At 37.6% G+C, this 21845-nt stretch overlaps 1 protein-coding gene across 21 annotated transcripts in view; it reads left to right on the forward strand.

Moving 5' to 3' along the window:
• The window catches only part of PTPRD (protein tyrosine phosphatase receptor type D), a 368228-nt gene that overhangs the window by 207227 nt on the left and 139156 nt on the right, over positions 1 to 21845 (forward strand). For 7 of the 21 annotated variants that reach the window (XM_044272365.1, XM_044272440.1, XM_044272372.1 and 4 more), the window contains 7 exons: positions 3595 to 4176; positions 5876 to 6009; positions 6942 to 7086; positions 9528 to 9833; positions 10576 to 10769; positions 14976 to 15002; positions 19589 to 19706. In XM_044272365.1, coding sequence (XP_044128300.1) covers positions 3595 to 4176; positions 5876 to 6009; positions 6942 to 7086; positions 9528 to 9833; positions 10576 to 10769; positions 14976 to 15002; positions 19589 to 19706 — 1506 coding nt within the window. The remainder of the gene's footprint in view (positions 1 to 3594; positions 4177 to 5875; positions 6010 to 6941; positions 7087 to 9527; positions 9834 to 10575; positions 10770 to 14975; positions 15003 to 19588; positions 19707 to 21845) is intronic. The other 14 variants (XM_044272415.1, XM_044272422.1, XM_044272431.1 and 11 more) reach the window with 4 other exon arrangements.

The raw sequence follows: 21845 nt of genomic DNA on the forward strand, positions 1-21845 counted from the left end.
ACCTGAATGTGTATGGGGGAGTCGGGAGTGATTGCTGTCGGCCAACAGTTATTAAATGTGTATGGACGTCCTAAAGGGATTGCTAAAAGAGTGACAATATCTCTCAATAATCTACCTAAATACCTAGCTCAAACTATCCTATTTCCCAGAACATTTCCAGGACTCTCACAGAAAAAGATGCTTACACATAAATTGTGCTTTGGTGATCCATGCACATCGATTTCTTAACCCCTTCAACCACTGTGACGTAATGGTACATCATGGTGGTTGATGGAATGTATGGAGCAAGCTTCTAAGGTGAGGCTCCCTCTGCCTTATGATCGGAGCCCCTGCAGTGAAATTGAGGGTCTCCGATTGGTTACCATGGCAGCCTGGACATTTCTGAAGCTTCCCAGGCTGCCATGGTAAGCACGCTGCTAAGCTGTGCATGAACTACAGCTCAGCAGGGAGCGTGTCAAAATCCTACTCACCCTAAATTTCTATTAGGGTGAATAGGACAAGGGAAAAGTTCCCAGTTTCTAGCCCCCTAAGGGGGTTACAAGTTGTTACTTAAAAAAAAATAATAATAATAATATATATATATATATATATATATATATATATTTATTTATATTAAATATTTAAATCTTTTCTGTGCGGTGATCACCATAGCAGAAAGAAAATAAAACCCACATAATTTGCCATTTTTTATCACCTTTCCCCCCCAAAAAATTGAATACCAGTGATCAAAAAGTTGTATGTGCCAGCAAAATGTAAAAAAGACTGAAATTTAAAAAAGTTATGTCAGAAAATGACAATGCAAAGAAACTTATTTAAAGGTTTCTATTGTTTTAGTAGCAAAAAAACCTGTATGAGTTTGGTATTGCCGAATTTGTATTGAGCCACAGAATAAGTATGTCATGTCATTTTTAGTACACATTGAACTCAGTGATGTAAAAACCCCAAAAGCCTTGGCAGATTTTTTTTTTTTTAACCCCACAAAGATTTTTTTTCCCGTTTTTCAATAAGAGACTTGGTAAATAAAATGGTGCCCCTAAAAAATACAACTTGTCCCATAAAAAATAAGCTCTCATATGGCTATATGAACAGAAAATGTAAAAAGTAATGGCTATTGGAATGTGGGGAGGAAAAAATGAAAAAGTGGTTCTTAAAGGAGTTATATTTATTGATGACCTATCCTCAGGATAGGTCATCAATATCAGATCGGCGGGGGTCCAACACCCAGCCCCCCCTCCGATCAGCTGTTTGAAGAGAAGGCGTGCGCGGTGTCAGCGCTGACTCCTTTTCACTGTTTACCTTCTAGCCGTTGCATCTGCAGTGGTGAGCAGGTGTAATTACACCCAAGCCTTCCTATTGAAGTGAATGGGATGGCTTTGGTGTAATTACACCTACTCACCACTGCAGATGCAACGGCTAGAAGGTAAACAGTGAAGAGGAGGCAGCGCTGACACCGCGCACGCTTTCTCTTCAAACAGCTGATCGGAGGGGGTGCCGGGTGTCGGACCCCCGCCGATCTGATATTGATAGGATAGGTCATCAATAAATATAACTTGGACAACCCCTTTAAGGGGTTGATATTAGCACTCATGCAGCAGTTAGACGGGTGTTATAGAAATGTGTTGCGTGGTTACGAGATTGTTATTTTGAGCTAGGCATTGAGGTAGATTAGTACAGTTAATTTTGGGTATTCTAGCCTGATAGGGTCAATTAGACCAGTGAATGTTGAGTTTAGCAAGAAATAATAAAGAATATTTTTGGATGAAATTTCTGTTATTGCTTTTTGAGCGTGTTTTGATTATTTCTAATATAAAACACTTAAAGAACTTTAAACACTAAAAAAGTCTGTATGTTGTTTTTATTCAAATGGAATAAAAACTTGTCACCATGAAAATGCAGTGCAATCTGCAGGCAGCATGTGCTAGAGTAGGATGAGCTCAGCAGATATATAATTTTAGAGGAAAAGATTCAGTATAACTTGTAATTCATACATTTAAATCTCTGCTCATTCTGGACTTAGCAGTCATGTTGACGGTCCTACTCAGAGAGTAATGCTATCTCTGCATAACTAAAGATACAGAGGAGGCTGTCAATTAGTACCCATATGACTCCTAAGCATAGAAAAAGCCAAGGTATAAATCTCGTCCTATAGACTATATATTAATCTGCTCAGCTCCCCCTGCTGTATAACATGCTGTTTTCCTATTGCACTGCATTTTCATCATGACAATTTCCTTTTAAGTGTTCCTAACATTCAAAACTATCTTGATTACTGTTTAACAAGACCAACAGGTTGATCACTTATCCAGGGTGTTTGTCAATTAGGGTGGTCCCATTACTAGTCCTTTGAATTGGAACAACAACTTGAAACATTGTTTCTGATCTTTCTATTATTACGTCTTAATGTACAGCTTTTGTGTACTTTAATTACATAATAGCTTTGAATAAATGAAGCATAATTTGTCAAGTTCTTTAGCAACATCCCAAAAATAAAATTTTTCTTTAATTACCATTTATTTTATCGAAGCAATAGACCAGGGGTGGCCAACCCGTGGCTCTTGAGCCACATTCGGCTCTTTGCTTCTTCAAGTGTGGCTCTAGCTGTGAAGCCGCGAAGCAGTCAGGCCGGCTCACTTTCCACCTCATGCTCAGATCTCTTGTCCTGATCGGGCACTGTTGCTACTTTGCAGCTCTTGCTCACTCTCCACTACGTCCTGATGCACACACTGTGAGAACGTACGTGGAAATACGCACTATGACCTGATGCTGTGCTCATCAGGTCACATTGGAGAGCGTGTCAGACCTGCAGAGTAGCAGGTGCCCAAGCAGGAGCCCAGTGCTTGAACAGAAGAGGGAATATTTTTTATTTATTATAGAACTGAGCATGGCGGTCTGATCTAAGCATGGGAGGTTTTGATCTGAGCATGGGGGGGTCCTAATCTGGGCAATGGGGGTCTGATCTGAGCATGGGGGGCTCCTGATCTGAGCAATGGGGGTCTGGTGGGGGGAGATCTGAGCATGGGGGGCAGATATGAACATGGGTTGGTCAGATCTGAGAAGGGGGAGATCTGAGCACTGAGGGTCTTACACTGGGAGTCTGATTTGTGTTGTCTGATCCGAGAATCGGGGGTCTGATTTGGAGGTCTGGTGAGGTTTGGGGATCTTATTTAAGGTCAGATGAGGATTGGGAATCTGATTTAGGAGTCTGATCTGAGGTCTGATGAAAAATGTATTTTTTCTTTTTTCTCTGCTAATGAAAAATAAGAAAAATATTTTTATCAGACTTCATATCAGATGAAAAATATTTTTTGTCTGTTATTTTTCTTTGTTTAAACCTAGGTTCATCTTATAGGGCGAAAAATATGGTGACTCATGTGTAAATGTATAGCTTGTGGCTCCTGGTAGTCATAGGTGTTTTTTGGGTGCTCTTTGTGTCTGTAAAGTTGGCCACCCCTGCAATAGACAGTGTTATTTATGTCAGAAAGTTTTTTTGATACATTGCCTTTTATACTGTCAAATGCGTTGACCAAGGCTTACACATTATTTCTAGTTTAGAAAGAATATTGTATTTAATCTAGTATTCCAATTTTATTATAGCCTTACCAAGGCCTCCTGGGACTCCTGTGGTGACAGAAAGCACTGCTACAAGTATCACGCTAACCTGGGATTCTGGAAATCCTGAGCCTGTAACATATTATATAATCCAGCACAAACCGAAGAGTTCTGAAGAACAGTATAAAGAAATTGATGGTGTAGCTACAACACGGTATAGTGTTGCTGGCCTTAGTCCTTATTCGGAGTACGAATTCAGAGTGGTTGCTGTAAACAACATAGGACGTGGCCCACCCAGTGAGGCAGTTACCACAAGGACTTCAGAACAAGCCCCATCTAGTGCTCCTCGAAATGTGCAGGCACGAATGCTGAGCTCAACCACTATATTGGTTCAATGGGAAGAACCTGAGGAACCCAATGGACAAATACAGGGCTATAGAGTTTATTATACTATGGACCCAACCCAACATATTAATAGTTGGACAAAATATAATGTAGCTGATAGTCAAATTACGACTATAGGAAACTTGGTGCCTCAAAAAACTTACTCGGTGAAGGTCTTAGCATTTACTTCAGTTGGGGATGGACCTTTATCTAATGAAATTCAAGTCATCACACAGACAGGAGGTAGGTTAAGCATTTTTTCATTAGTAAATGTCTTACATTTTACTTCCATGAAGTTTAGACTTCTCTATATTCAGGAAATAATTATTTGTTTAGAGTAGTAAAACTATGGTATGCCCTAGAGGTTGTAATGGCAGATACCATGTCAACATTTAAAAAAGGGTTGGATGCTTATGTAATAGCAAATAGCATTGAGTGTTTGAATTAATCTAGCACTTGATGATGTATTATAGATCTGAGAAAGACTGAACTTAATGGATATGTGCCTTTTTTCCCCCAAACTATGTAACTACACAGTGCTAATATGTTAATGTCGTGTAAATGAATCAGAAATGGTGTTCAGAACAATAACTCATTATCAAAAAGTCATACAAGCTAATCTATATACTGATGTACATACCAAGGTTTCTACAAAACACGGGTCTCTTGATGGGTCTTAAGGAAAAAATGCATTTTCTTTTCTTTTTTATGTCTTTGCATTTTAGTTTTTTCATAGAAAGTGTTTTTCTTTGTAAACTGTAAAATACAACAACTTTCTAACTCCCTATGAAAGTGTATATTGTATGTGTGAGAGATATAGGGAATAGAATAATTAAATTAGATTGTTAAAGGGAACCTATCAGCACCAAAATGGCCCTTACAGCTGATGTCCTCTGGTTTCTAATGATGGTGTCTAAGTCGTTTAGTGGGTATGATTGCTGTACAAGAACTTTTATTCCCTCACATTCTGTATGCAAATGAGGATTTTGAAGTTAAAGGGGCAGCAGCCTTCACACTTGAAGTCAATCTAACTATGCCCCCTTCCTCTTCACAATTCCTTCTTAAGATCTTGTGCAAGTACGTATGTGAATGGTCTCTGGCACGAGATTTCAAGAAGGAATTGTGCATGAAGAAAATGAAAAAGCTCATCTATCAAACTGGAAGGGGTGTAAAAGGGGCGCGACAAACTTGATTTCAAACGTGAAAGCTCCTGCCTCCTTGACTTCAAAACACTCACTTCCATACAGCCTGTGAGGAATAAAAGTTGTTTTACAGCAATCATGCCCATCGGACGACTTAGACAAACACATAATTGGAAACCATGTGGCATCCACTATAAGGTACTGCAGGCAGTTTAGGGACCATATTGGTGCTGACATGTTCCCTTTAAGACCACTTGGAACAGAGACTTAATTTGTATTGCTTTGGAATATGTTGACTATGTGCAAGGTAGGGGTAACTCCTATGACATCTAGAAAAATCTTCTGGGCGCATATATTTAATAGGCTTACTCTTGTATTTAACTCTATATATATCCTTGTCAATTGCTGGGCTACTGGACCAGGAAGTCTGCACTGAAGCACCTTTATTTCCTTGAGCATACACATTTGCTTCATTGACACATATTATTTAGAAAATGTAAGCAATACCATTTATGGTTGTGTTGGATTGATAGTTATAGATAGTTATGTTGGATTCTTTTCTCTATAATTAAAATTCTGTCAAGGTATGATTATGTGTAGCCTAAGGTAAAGTATATCATGTCTTGGAAACAAGCCATTAAGTAGTGTGTGTGCGTGTGTTTGTTTAAGATGAATAAATTAGATTAGGAGCCCCATTAGAGGCAGGGACTAATGGGAGTGGTGACAATTTCTGTACAATACTGTGGACTATGTTGGTGCTATTTAAGCAATGGGAATAAATGAAGCATTTATTTCGGCAGTTCCCAGTCAACCACTCAACTTCAAAGCAGAAGCAGAGTCAGAAACAAGTATACTTCTGTCCTGGACTCCGCCACGTTCTGACACAATATCCCGCTACAAGCTGTATTATAAAGAAGGGGATCATGCAGAGGAGGTAAATTGTGGATTCTGGATTATCAGATGCTTTGGAGTATTGTATAAACACCATAATAAATACCGTAAAATGAAGCATTATTATTAATTTAATTAGTTAGTTTGGTAAAATGTTCACATTTTCCAGTTTAACAAAGGTTAGAGAACATAGTAATGGCATCAGTGTGCAGTCAAATGAATTAAAGATCACATTGAGGAGGCTATATGGACAGAGGTTATTCCTGAACTATATAAATGTAATAAGTATGACATACAATAAAATCTATTGCATTAGATATATTTCTTCTCATTTATTCTTAAACACTCTAAGATAGTGGAAAGATTGTAATCCTAGAGTCAGCTTTCACTTTAAAGTGGTTGTACAGAATTAGAAAAATACTTTGCCAGTTCTTTTGAAGTGGATGGAGCTGAGATACAATGCCTTTTCACAGGTGGACGGATATAGTGCTGTTCTTGGAAGAAAGCAGCAATGTTTTTTTTTAAATTTTGACAACTCCTTTAAGATCACCTTCCAATATACAGCCTGTATTATTTCTACTGGAAGTTCTGAATGAATTGCAATTAGCCTTCAGTAAGGGTACAGAGGGGTGGTAACAAGTTGGGGGGGGGGGGGGAGGTGTACCTGCACAGACTCTGTCCCCAACTTGTTACCACCCCTCTGTACCCTTACTGAAGGCTAGTAGCAATTCATTCAGAACTTCTAGTAGAAGTAATACAGGAATGGCACAACCTAGAGCCATAAGAAGAGATGCTCCAGAATTGTTATTACCTGGGGAATGCGGGAAACTATGAAAACATGTCAGAAGTGGTGAAAGGTCCTCTTTAAAGAAATCTACCATTGATGGGTAGCATCGTCTGGTTTCAGCTAAGCAGTTTTTTATTTTATTTTTTTAACTCTTATTTTATTTAACTTTTGATTCCATCTTTCTTCAGCAGTCTGTCAGTATTGATCCAGCTACATCATATCGACTGCAAAGCCTGAAGCCAAACACTTTGTACTATTTCCGATTAGCTGCTGAGGCTTTACTAGGCCTTGGTGCTTCAACAACCGAAATCTCAGCCAAAACCCTACAGTCAAGTAGGTCTCTTTCTGAATTATTATATTCAACTAGATAACCCCTGATAAGAGAGAATTATGTGTTGTTAGATATGTTTGTTTAATATTGATGAAAGAACTGCAGATAATGTGTACTGAAATGATATAGCAAAAAAACATTATTTCTTGAAAGCAAAAATCATAAAATGTTTGCTAATTTTCCATATTTAGTCCTCTTTGAAGCAATGACGTTTGGCCACAAAATATTGAATTTTTTTTAAAATAAAATAGTCGTTGTCATTAACTTCTAGGGTAACATGAGAGTAATAAAACCTTACAAAATAGAGAGGCCCCAAATCCATATTCTGTTCATCAGAATGCTTAGTTATTCTTGTTGCTAAGTATTCATTTCCCAATTCAAATGTGGAAAATATGATCAACTATCTAAAGGTGTTGACTGAGGTAATTAAAAATCTCTGACACCCCCAAATTCTGCAAAATAAAATACAAATTATGGTATACTTACCTCTTTCTCCTGGGCCGTTCTCCTTGCTGTCCGACCAGTCCTGCACTGCTTGTTTACAGACTGCAGTGGTGATGCTGAGGACAGTGGCCGTATACTTACATATCACCTCTGCATTCCCAAAGGACCAGCCAGGCAAAGCGTAGAATGGTGCCTGAGAAAGTGGTAAGTACACCATCATTTGGGGCATGTCCAAGATTTTTTATTATCTCCTCGGAGTCTTGCTATATTTTTTACACTTTGAAAAACATCTAGGATGGCAAGTATGTAACTAGTCTAAGGGTCTGCATCTGGCACTGCACCTTATGTCAGCACAGGATATCCCAACGGTTTGGTGTTCTGGACCTGTAGGCACTCTGTGAGATGACATGACGTATGGTGCTTTTGTAAGGCAAGAAAACACAGTACTCAACAGCAAAGCTTTTTCTGGACATATCAGAGTAGATGGTGAGGTGGCAACAATACAAGATCCTGGCTCCACAGCACTCCATGTACAAAACAGGTATATGGAGTGTGCTTGTAAGGTACCATGCTCTCCCTTCAAAGCAATATCCCTAGGTCAAAACTTCATTTGTAGGTCAGAGCTTTTAAACTTCATTGCTTCTTGCTTTGTTGTCATAGATTGAATTATATGTGTTTCAGACCAAAGCAAAATATTCTAAATTTCTAACTGTTATTTTAACAGCAGTTTATTCAAGGTTGAGTGGGTTATTCGAAACCTGTCCCCATGTTGAGTATAGATATATAGTTCTAACATTGGTGTGGTATTATACCATACATATACGGTATATCTTATTGTAATGTCAATATGCAGTATGTCTTGGAGTGGAGGGATCAAGCTTTTTGTTAAAAAATAAAATAATATATATATATTTTATATATATATATATACATATATATATATATATATATATATATATATATATATAAATCTTCATCTTAAGCTTAACCATATTAATAATAATAACAACACCTATAATAGTCTTGAGCTGGTATAGCAACTGATGGCTTTTGGTAAGTACAAGTAAAAGTCCAAACCAACAATGCTGTTCTCGCTTGGGGTAGGTAAACTTTTGTATTAGATTTTCATTACATAAATGAGTTTGCATGCTTATCATAGCTCCAGTCAGTGTTCACTTACAAAAGAAAATCTTATTTGGGATTCAGCATATCTAGAGCAAGAAGTTTTATGTCAAAGTTTTGTTCTTACTATATATTTTCCGTCTGGTTGGCACTTAAGGCATGTTTTAATCTGCATTATTTTTACCAAAAATCCAAAAAGCTTTAGATGACAGTATATTTAGACTACTTAGGGTGGGTTCACACCACTGCTATATATTTCCATTGTTCTGCTCCATCAGAGGAGCAGAATAACAAAAATAATGGAGGTGCCGTATTTGGCATATAACTGAGAAAAACATAGCTGAACAGACTCCATTGGCTACAATTAAGTCAGTTCAGTTTCCGTTCAGGACCCTGTTTTTAGTTTTTTTTTTACCGGAGATTCCAGTCTTTTAGACAGAATCTGCACCAGAGTTCCTGAATGGAGCTTCCAACGCAGATGTGAACGAGCCCTCAGTCAGTGTTTTCCTTTTTAAAACATTTGACATGCATTAATTGCAACCAACAAAAATGTGGTTAAATTATTGTTGAAGGCCAATATTTCTATTCAGGTAGGTAACTTTACAGTCAGGCTTCACAGTCATATTGTATGTCCCCATACACCCTGTCTTGGTTGTTCATTATGTTTTATTTTTCATTAAGTCTATTCATTTTAACAAGCCAAGGTACATTTTGTTCCCTGAATTATTTTAGTTTTGTTTTTCGTTCATTTGCCCTATTCAGTTATTTTTGGTTTTGTTTTTATTTGTTTTTTCCCTTTCTTCCTCATTTTTATTTTATTTTTGGATCATATCTACCCTTATACTTCAACCTCCCTGTAATGCTATTCTGAAATCAGAGCCATCAGCTCCTCCACAAGACATAAGATGTAAAAGCCAAAGCTCTACCAGCATCTTGGTAAGTTGGCTACCACCACCAGAGGACAAACAGAATGGAGCTATCACAGCATATTCCATCCATTATTCTGCCCTTGATGGAGAAGATAACAAGCCCCATGAAATTGCAGGCATTTCCTCAGACACTAGGCAATGCCTTTTGGAACAACTGGAAAAATGGACTCAATACCATATCTCTATGATTGCTTACACTGATGTTGGACCGGGCCCTGAAAGTTCTTCAATATTGGTTCGGACAGATGAAGATGGTATGTTTCCTCCTCTCAATCAATTTCTATCTGTTCCTTCAATCCAAGGCTCTTTTTAGCCACTGAATAAAGAGATTTTTTTTTACATTCTCAATTTGTGTTTTTTACACCAATTTTTTCCTACATTCACAATTCAATTTTTATACTATCATTTCCTCTGCAAACCAGGAAAACTTTTATTCTTGTTTCCTCCTATTTTTCTACTTTCTTCTTTTTTTGTTCTTGTTTTTATATTCTTGTAACTTTTTTCAATTTTTGCTCTAATCTTGGCATTTCGATGTCTTGGAAATGTCTCAATCCGTTCTTTCCTCTTGTATATTTCTTTATTACTTTTTTCTAGAAACTGACTCTCAGTTTCCTCATTTTATTGTCTTGTGTTTTGTGACTAGTGTACAATAAGAAAAAAAGATGAAGGCTCGATAATGTGTTATATTTTTACAGTAAATCCAGTCATTTTTAAAGCATTTTGTTTTTGTCTTATTATTTGTATCAGTACAACCTTTCAGTGTAAGAGCTTTGAATTTTCAAAGCATCTTCCTTGGCTTTTTACATTTTGACATGTTTTTCTCTTTCTCTGATACCCTTTTTTTCTTCCATTTTTGCATCAGTCATGTTTTTTGATCTTTTCAGTAAAAGATAGAAAATAATTGTTTTGAATTTTTACTGTTTGAATCACAATCTTTTTATTCAGTGGGTGGGACTAGTGACAATAATATTCTTTTATCAAATGATGTTCTTCCAGTTCCTAGTGGTCCTCCTCGCAAAGTCGAGGTAGAGGCTGTGAACTCGACATCTGTTAAAGTGTTCTGGCGCTCACCTGTGTCTAACAAGCAACATGGCCAAATACGTGGATATCAGGTCCATTATGTGAGGATGGAAAATGGAGAACCCAAAGGCCCGCCCATGCTCAAGGACGTTATGCTGGCTGATGCACAGGTAAATAAAAATTATATTTGTTACTGTTACACTGTAGCCTAAGAAGTGTGAGTGTTGTTGCTCCTAGTTACATAGTGGACACTAGTTATTTGTAAGTTATTTTTTTGGGCAGATGAAGGAGACTTGTATTATACATTTAGTTGGGATAGTTATTGCTGCCTGATCTATTGTGAAGGACAGAGTGTAATTTCAATAGATCCAAGTATGTCATGAACTGATATTAAGCCCCCTTAAAGGGAACCTTTTACAATAAAAATGCAGGAGGAGTTGAGATTAAAATACATATGTTTTTGTGGGAAAATAGTCAGTAAAACATATTTATTCATGAAAGCCTCTCCAATTTCTGAACTCAGCACTGTGCCTTTGGGAACAATGAAGGTAAGATGGCACTCACTGGAAGGTCATGCCCCCTTCACTTTACTAATAAACCTGGCTCCCAAAAATCAGACTCCCACTGATTAAACCATGAGGCCATCAATGGTAATGGCCCATTTAACATTGCAGAGGCATTGCAGAGTGAGTGAATCCTAGAGGTCCACTCTGCACTTTAGTGTCCTTCTAGTTCATCCCAAATCCTGAGTTTCCAACCTGCCCTTCTTTTCTGACATTTTGTGAAAAACTAGGTCATTATTTGTTTGTATTAAAAGTATAAAATAGAGTTGCTGTGCATATAATCACACCTTCAATAAAGTATTATTTCACAGAAAGCCTATGATAAAAAGCTCAGTACCCATTTAAAATAAGCTTTCGTTATGTTTAGCTGATAGATGTACTGTACATCCAGTGAATAAAGGCATTTGTATGTGTATACTTTACTATTGATATTTTATTAAATGTTATCCAAGCGTTTCTACAATTTTATATAGGCAGCACATATGTGGCTTATAGGGCATCTGTCAGCAGATTTGTACCTATGATACTGGCTGACCTGTTACATGTGCACTTGGCAGCTGAAGGCATCTGTGTTGGTCTCATGTTCATATGTGCCTGCATTGATGAGAAAAATGAAGTTTTAAATATATTCAAATGAGTCTCTAGGAGCAACGGTTGTGTTGCCTTTACTCCTAGATGCTCAGTTCTCTCTGCAACTGCTGCGCTCTCTCCACTTTGATTGACAGGACCAGGCATGATCACATTTACACTGCCTGGCTCTGTCAATCAAAGAACAGAGGGCATGGCAGTGAAAGAGCAGAGCTTCTAGGAGTAACAGCAATGCCCATCTTCCTCCTAGAGACTCATTTGCATATATCAAAACTAGATTTTTCTCAGAAAAGTGGACACATATGAACATGGGACCAACACAGATGCCTTCAGCTGCCAAGAGCACATGGAACAGGTCAGCCAGTGTCATAGGTACAAATCTGCTGACTAATGCCCTTTAAGAAAATCTTTTTGGTCCTCTGTTTTTATTATGTCATTGTAGGTAGATGCATTACTAAAAACTATTTTGTAATTGTCATTTTTTTGTAATTATGCATCGTTTTTATTTTGAGCAAACTAAACAGTCAACACTTATACTGCATACACTTTCATCGTAGTTGTATTTGTATCAATATCGCGCCTTTAAAATGTTTTGCCTAGTACATTAATTTGAAATGGTTTTGTACGGTAACATTATCATATTGTAGAGGAATATTGTATTTGGAGAGAAAAGGAAAAATAAAATGTCTATGAATCAGAACCGCCAGCAATTGCTAGAATGAATGAGCCTATCATGAGGAGTAGCGTGTTTGCCAGGAGAGTTGGCAACAAGCCAGTTAGCCAAAGTATTCAGAAACAAGCCTAGGGCAGCAAAATTGATCTTTTCCCTAGGTGAAAAAAAGCCGCAGTAGAACTGTACCATTGTACTGATTGTTGTGCCATTAAATTTTTTTGTTCGGAGACTTTCATATCCCTGAATTATGTTGACTGCTCTTACATTGAAATCAACAATGACCCTCTACCAGATTGTGCACCCTAGTCAGCACCAACTCGTTTTCATGATTCTGCCACTGCTACCATGTAACATCCTGTTCCTCTGCACAGGATAATATATTTGTGAACAATCTGTGATAGATCACCTCTACCACACAATACTTGTCATGTTAGTGAGACTGATCTGTAAATTTGGAAGGTATGACAAATGCCATTAAAAACCACATGGCACCTTACCAGTGTGGCTTGCCCTACAATTTAGGAAGCACTGGTATACAGTAGAATTTAGTGCCTCTTCCTGTTAGGGGCAACTAATGCCAACAATATTCTATCTCCCCAAATCAGCAAGAAATCCGATAATAAGCCATACAATCTGCAGAAAAGTCCTGTATTACTGTTCCTCTGTAAACTGCTAAAACCTTAGATTTTAGTTCATTGTATTATGACCTTTTTTTCATTAAAATGAAGAACCAAGCACATTCACATTCTTTTTAGCCTGACCACCAAAACCTTCACATTCAGGTCCTTCATCAAAAGAAGGGGATCTTCCACTACTGTAGAAAATGCACTTTGTATTTGCAGCTACTTATCTTTTTAATTAACTATGCTGCACTCCAACATATCGCTAAGGGCAGTAGTTGTGGAATCTGTCATTGTAACACATATGGTATTGTCCATTAGATTGATGTTTAGACTCAGTTCACACGCCACAGATGCAGCTTGATCAGTTGATTGAAACCTGGGATTGACCACCCAACAGGTGTCTTAAGTTTATGGCCAACTTAGAAGGGTTTGTGGAGACATTTAGCTATTCTCATCCTCCACCCTTGAAATGGCTGCATTCATTGTAAACCCTGTGGCTGATGTGAGAGGCCATCCTTGTGCATACATAATAATTCAAGCAGGCCTTCCTTTCCTATATCCTAGTAGCTGATGCTCCATCTCTTTTCACTGAACACTGCATTTTCTTTTTTCTTTTTTTGAAAAAGGCAAGAATGGTTTCTGCCTCTTGGTATTAGGATCATTTTTGGGGACTAGCAGTCTGTCATGTAATTAGGCAGTAGAATCCTGTTCCATTTGCTGCTAAAATATCCTGGTTATTTAACATAGGAATGTATGAATGCATGAACGTTTAGCATTTATAGGCTAATATATCAGGGACAACAGTGCAAGGCATTCCCTAATAAACTTTCTTTAACCGAAAGAAATATATCAAATTCTTCAAACTCACCCTTGGAGTCAGTCGATGAACTGCGGAATGCCCCCCACCTATTTGGTTGGCACACTGCTCTTTAGAGGTGCTCATCAGAAGGAGTTGGATCCACAAAATAATCCATGACACTCACTAAGCATGATGCTGATATTTAAAATGCTTTTAGAGCTCACACGTTGAAGTAGACAAGATACTTAAGCTTAGCGTCTTTTTGCCCCCCTCTGACTTTTTTCAATATCTTAATTACAGAGGCTGAAACTAGTGAATAGCAGTAAAGCCAACTGCTGTGAAGCGAGCCAGAATTGTTACTGAGTGATGAGGATTATTATATCTATAAAAACGATAGAATGCTGTTTACAACAGTCTGGGTAGGAATTCAAGGAAACTGCAGGGAATTCGATTTACCTCTGCTGCCTAGTTTAGTCGAAAAGTAAAAAATACAGGTCAAAGGAGTAAGGGAAGTTTATTGACAATAACAACAGTATCAAAAGCAACACATTTCAATGCAGGTCTTGCATCTTCATTACATTTGATAACGATGCAAGACCTGCATTGAAACATGTTGCAGTTCCCCTGTCTTTATTCACTTCTTGTCAATAAACTACCTTTATTTTACTCCTCAGGCAGTGCTTTTGCCCTTCTTTTTTCTTTTTCTCCAGGATTTCAGTAGTAATTCTACATTGCCTGCTGAAACACTGAGATGTAGCCAGCATCTCCTTGCACTAGGTGCCTATCACAGTGTCGGCTTATACAACTCTCCAAGTCAAGCAGGTTTCCTCCTCCCCTCTGTCTCCTTGCTATAGGGGTGATTGTGCTATGTAGCGCCAATATTTTCTCTTTTACAGCTGATGAAGTTTAGTGGGGCATCATATATTCGACCATTGTATGACAAAATAGATAATCATAGATATGAAAAAATATCTATAAAAATCTGCTTTAGATTTATCCTGTGCTCGATCGTTTTAACACCCACGTTATTTGGAAGGACCTGAAGAAGTTTTATCAACCCCTTCAGCAAAAAAAATGGTTCTTCATGGTTTTTTTTTGTATTTTCTTTCCAATTTTTTACTCTTAAACAGTGGGAATATGATGATACTGCTGAACATGTGAGTAATGTGGATTTGCTAGTTCTAAAGTGTCATTTTCAGCGTGCCGTGTGTGTTATTTCTTTGCACAGATTGCATGCACTAACATCCCACATTGGTGTTATGTTTGATTTTTCTCCAGTTTGGCATGTTTTTTTTATGTTTGTAAAATAGTTTTAAAAATTTTCAACCGCATCAGCGGCGATGTATTGGAATGGCTGTTGTATGAATGGCTGCTACTAATGTTGCTTTGGTTGTGCTGCAACTTTTGATGTACAGAACATGGATTGGCCAGCCTTTTAGAGGGCAAACATGGCTTTTTATTCCTGGCAGTTGTTCGATCTTATGTTATTTTAGCAACTAGCAATTGTACGAACTAAAAGCTTTATGCATTTTATTTTACTTGAGGCTTAGCTACCTGCGTTATGCATGACTCCACTCATCCCAGAAATGTGATGTTTTTCCAAGCAGACCTGGAAGAATATGTTTGCAAAGAAATTTTAGAACAATGAAGATATTCATATCATAATAGATTTGTTTTTTGTATTATTTTTCTGTGCAAAACAACCAAAAAGCATGTTCTTGCTGGTAGGGTTTGTTTTTCATATTTTGGAGGAAATAATTAGGACTTATGGATTTTTAAAATAGTATAAGAAAGGGTATAAGGTCAGACAGATGAATGTCCCAGTATTGTACATTCTCTGGTTTCTTATCTGAAGAAGGCACACTATACATTTTGCTAGTTTCAGAAATATATTGTTTTCTATGATTATACATAGTACTTTCATGTAAAAAGCTGTAAGTGCTACCAGGACTCATAGAGAAAGCCTGTGAGTCCTGCTTTCCTTTCCCATGCCCAGTGATTGACAGCTCTCTCTCAGTATCCACTAATGCAGGGAAAGCTGTCAGTCACTGTGTATGTGAATTAGCGAAGCAGGACTCACATGGTTTCTCTATGAGTCCTGGTAGTATTTAAACCGCTTTTTACATGAAAACATTTATACCTACATTTAAAGGGAACTTGTCACCAGTGCAATCTACAGGCAGCATGTTATAGAGCAGGACGAACTGGGCAGATAGATACATAGTTTTGTGGGAAACGATTCAATATAATTTGTATTTTATTCATCTAAATCTCGGAGATGTGTGAGTGGGTTTCATCAGTCACTGACAGCTATCTGTGTTTGCACACTCACACAGGGATCTCCATGACTAGGACCACAAACATGACTCATACGCTCAGAAAGAGAAGAGAGTTAGATGAGTAAAATAAAAGTTAGACTAATTATTTTCCCATAAAACTATATCTCAACTATATCTGCTCATCTCCTTCAGCCATATAACATACTGCCTGTAGCTGCACTGTATGTTCGTGTTGACAGATTCCCTTTAAACTAAATATTTCCATACCCAGTTTATAATGTTCTTCCTTCATGTTAGAAATTTGAGAGTCCTTCTGTAAAGGAAAGTGTTACAGTATTGGGACATTCATCTGTCTGACTTAATCTTTGAGCACATGAACACATTTACGCAGTGTAAATGTTAGAAAATGTATACAAGCCCCAAATCAGTGCTGCCGTCATATAGGAGACAATAGGGGCCCAATTTTACATCAGATGTCTACTTGGATATTGTTATCTCCCACTACAATTGTATTTATAACAACTAGAAACAATGACATTTTGAAGTTGTCTCAAGTCTTCTAAAAGCCTATGTACGCCTTCAGGGGCATGTTTTATGTTGTATGATTATATTTACTTTATTTTGAGATAAAAAAAATCTTTTCAGTTGGTCTTTATTAACAGGTTTCAGCAGTTTATATCATAAAGGGTTAAGTTTTAGCCTAGCAGTGCGCATCTTACTATCAATTTCACTTTGAGCAGTCAGATGGTAGTTGGATGTATAGCCCTTATCTCTGAACTACTAACAGCTCATAAACACTTATTTAAGCCATATTCTTATCAGTAAGGTAAGAGCTATAATAAGTGTTTATGAGCTGTCAGGAAATCAGAGATATGGAGCTCTCAGCTGAGCTGCCTAACAGGAAACGGAGAGCCTGGTACTAGAGGCTGTACAGAGAAAGGCGCTGAACATTTTTAATAAAGACCAATTGAACAAATGTTTTTTAGCTAAAAATGTGCACAGTGCAACAATAATAAAAAATGTGCTCCCTAAGGTGTCCATAGACTTTAAAGGGAATGTATCATCAGAAAATAACCTATTATCTAAGGTCTCATACACATGACCTTCTGTATTTTGCAGTCCACAAAACACGGATCCGCAAAACATACGGATGATGTTCGTGTGCATTCCGTATTTAGCGAAATGGAAGAGCTGGCCCCTAATAGAACAGTACTATCCTTGTCCATAAATCCGGCAATAATAGGACATGTTCCATTTTTTTGCAGAAGGAACATACAGGCATACGGAAACGGAATGCATATGGAGTAACTTCCATTTTTTTGGCGGATCCATTGAAATGAATGGTTCCACATACGGTCCGCAAATAAAATGGAACGGACACGGGAAGAAAATACGTTTGTGTACATAAGCCCTAGATTTTTTTTTTAATGATTTTTATGTCATTATTTATATCTTAAAAATTACCTAAAATCAAGTAGTTTTCACACTAATTCTACTAATACAGTGATTCTGTTCTGTACAGGTAACTTTTCAGTAGCCATCACATTATCACCACAGGCAGGAATATAGTGACTTGTATCATTGTATAGATAAACCAGGATCCATCTTTCACTATAGAGGATATCACAGCTTATCTGCTGCTTCCTGACCTCTGCACAGGTCACAGAGCATGCCTAAAAAACTCTCCCATAGAAGTCAATGGGGTCTCCTCCTGTCCATGTCCTCCTCCTGTGTCTATGGCCCATGGGGCTGCCGTAAAAGAACAGGAAGTCTGAACATATTTTAGGCTTAATGACCAGTGTGAAAGCTATTTTATGTTATTTTTTTAATATAGACATAGAAAATAAAAAACACCAAAAATGTTAAATAAAAAAAGTCAACATGAAAATCTGATTTAAACAATAGGTAACTTTCTGATTATATATTCCTTTTAAATTTTAAGCTTCCCTACTGTCCAGTTTGTTCATTAGATTTCTGTCTTGAGCTCTCATCAGTTAAAAGGGAGTCTGTCACCTCCATATGGCCATATACAGTGCTTACATGGCTCTGTAGCACACCTATACAGGATTGTAACGGTACCTTTGTTCTTTTCTTTAGACTTGCACCAGCAGGAAAAACGAAGTTTAATTCATATGCAAATGAGCACTCGCAAGTGCCCAGGGGCGGCGTTCAGTGTGTAGGTGCCCAGGCTGCTCTGCCTTCTTTTCACTTTACTCCTCCCCAGCCTCTGTCTTTGCCGTATTAATGAGGCAAGAGACTTGGAGGGCGGGCAAAGGCAGAGGCTGGGGAGGAGTAAAGTGAAAAGAAGGCAGAGCAGCCTGGGCACCTACACACTGAACGCCGCCCCTGGGCACTTGCGAGTGCTCATTTGCATATGAATTAAACTTCGTTTTTCCTGCTGGTGCAAGTCTAAAGAAAAGAACAAAGGTACCGTTACAATCCTGTATAGGTGTGCTACAGAGCCATGTAAGCACTGTATATGGCCATATGGAGGTGACAGACTCCCTTTAACTAGTGTCTGAATGCTACATCTACTACCACTTCTAAGGTTCTTACAGCAGCAGCATCTACGTGCTACCGAGAAATGTTAATCAACTCTTTACAAAAATAGCACACAGCACTAAATATCATTATGATAACAAAGAATAAAACACCACGTGAATAGGAAACTGGAAAGAACCCCCCTTTGGGGTGTGGTTGTTAATCTGGTCTAATGCCCTAAGTTTATTCAGTATGCTCTTGTACTCTATTCCCTTTTTTCTACATTGTTCTTGAGGTATTAGCACCCAGGTTATATGGTTCCATCAGATAATCCGTCATGTAATTACTATATTTGCTGCACTTTGAACCATTACCTAGTGTAATGTCGGCTATATTGACCTAGTTGCATCCACTGTTTTATGGGTGATGGTCACTTTTTCTTGTAATATTTTATTCTTGTCTGTCTATTATGTCAACTAGGTAAATATAGCTGACATTGCACTAGGTAATGGTTCAAAGTGCAGAAAATATATCTTTATTATAAGATAGTTCAATGAACATGTTTTTGCTGTGTGCTAGTTTTGTAGGAGTTGCTTTTATATGTGGGATTACATAAGATACTTCACTTACGTTTGGGGACCCACTGCTTATACGCTTCCAGAAAGGAAAATGTCTACTAAAACGAGAACAATCAGTATACCATAGCGAATATCAAGAAGTAGTTACAACAACAATTTCCATTTCTTATATACAGTAAATCCACTATAGGCAACAGTGCACATACTACTTATATCATGTGTGTACTGTATAAAAACATCACAAATATCTAATAATAAAAGATGATGCCGAAATCGTCATTGTCTTCTTATTTACCAAGCAGGGAATTGAATACTTTCAGTGTAGTTTTGAGGAAAAGAAAGATAAATGTGAGTTCAGTTATATAATGGAGACTGACTTCTGCCTTCCTCTGCACTTCATTTCAGGAAATGATCATCTCTGGACTGCAGCCTGAAACAGCATATGCCATCACTGTGACAGCTTACACCACAAAAGGGGATGGTGCTCGGAGCAAGCCGAAAGTTGTGACAACAAGTGGTGCAGGTGATCCTCTTAGTATTTAATCCTTGTCAGACACAGCTGTCACATTTAGACCTTCTCCATCTACCAAAAAGTACATCCATCCGTCATATTGATCCATAGCATGTACTTGTTTACCATCCCAGAAAAAATGAACCTAATTTGTTGAACAGATGGCGGAGTCCTATGAAATGTGATCTGAGGTCTTTATGATTCATGTTTTTTATCTTCTACACCAAATAAGAGAGTACCTGGTCATAGAGAAACTGTACAAACAGAATATAGGAATGTCAGGCATGTGCATTAACTCTCCAGCTGCAAATACTTTATTGGTGACACATATGTTCAGTTTCTTCATGTGATTCATGCCCGGATCTTACTCACGCCAGAAGTGTCAAAGTGTGAAGGAAATTCATGCTGACTTGTCCCATAATTCATTGAGCTTTTGAGCATAGGAAATTGTTTATGCTAATCCCAGATTTGCTGTCTTAATCAAATCAAGTTTGCACTAGTGTATGACTTTTGTGGATATTCAATTCATAGTTTATACACTATGCATTAAAGAACCAGGCCCTGTAGCTAAATCTTTTGACTTTTGAGGATTGCTTTAATCCACAAAATTGCAACCTCTAAAATAATATATAAGATATGAGGTGCTGTCAAAGAACTGGAAGGCTATCCGCACATGGTGCGGATTTGTATGCAGAAAACTTGAATAAAATCCGCACCAAAAGCGCTTTGAAAAACACACATCAGCACTGTTTATCACAGTTGTGGTGTGTTTTTGTTGCGCATTTCGTAGCGGATTTTGTATTTATGAAGTCTTCTGGGAAAACACTCTACAGAAGGTGTGGAATCACCTATATAAATCACAAAACAATTTTATATTCATGTAGTATTAACAGAGGCTTTGCAGACGAATGCTTGCCCATGTAATAATGGGTATCCTAAGTCAGATGATCTCTGTATGTTAGTAGACCTCTGCACTGCCTACCGAGCAGAAGACCTACTTCTATAATGTCAATATGCAATAATTATTGAATTGTTTACACTTGTTTAGTTTTATATTCTAACCTTCTCCTCAACACTGAGTGACACATAATCAATTTTAGTTGGATTTTAATCAATATCAGAATTTCTTACTATTAAAACAGTGAAATAAATGATTAATGAGACACCATAACATGTGCCATATAAAAACCACGTGTACATTCAGTCATATTTCTATTGTATTTTCTGTTTAAGAGGGTCTACCTACATGTACTTTACTGCACACTAGGCTCGAGATATCAAGGATACACACTTCACTTTGCCGCCAGGTAGAGGAGGTTATTTCTTTTTAATAAGCCAAGCTCTCTTCTGATTCAGTTCTTTTAGAAGTCTGGCTATATTTCTTATTTCCTTTAGAGGCACCACCAATCAAGGTTAAAAAAAATAGTCGTGAATGTGAGGGCTGCCGCAAGAATAAAAGCAGTTTATGACATATATAATTTAGTGACAGCTTCTAGCAATCTTTTCACTAGAAAACTTGAAGGAGTTATTATTCCATTTCTTTGGACTCTCCTTGGTTTGCTTATGCTCTGTTGGCTTTAATAATAGTTAGAACACAAAACAAGAATATGGCTTAGAATTATTTTTTCTAAGTACACCTTGTTTCAGATTTTTCTATTATTCACATATGACAAAATATCAGATGTACAGCAACCAAGGGCTGGTGCAATTAGATGAATTGTCAAAGGTCACAGATGAAGAAAAAGGAGATAAGTACAAGTTCTGTGGCACAGTTATGAAAATCATAATATCAAGACTTACTCTATATAATTATTTATTTTCCCCGTATAAGAAGAAAGGACTACAATCATACTGTCCCCATAAAATATTCTTTAACCCCATTTTTGGACACAAAATTAAAGGTGTTTCTTGATTTGTTTTTAGTCTGAGCACCTACTCGCAACATCTCTTGGTCATGGAGGTTGTGAGTTGGTTTTGAGCTGAATAGACTCAGCTAAGAATAAAAGAAGGCCTGAATTAATCAAGATCAGCTTGTGCTGCGCTTGTCTAGATAGGCCCGGCACCACCAGAGGAGGAGGCATTTAATTTATGATGAGACACAGGCCTCGTCATAAATTAAATGCTTGCTCCAGCAGTCCATGCACCTGACTG

Source organism: Bufo gargarizans, chromosome 1 (genome assembly GCF_014858855.1).
Source record: "Bufo gargarizans isolate SCDJY-AF-19 chromosome 1, ASM1485885v1, whole genome shotgun sequence".
Lineage (NCBI taxonomy): Eukaryota > Metazoa > Chordata > Amphibia > Anura > Bufonidae > Bufo > Bufo gargarizans.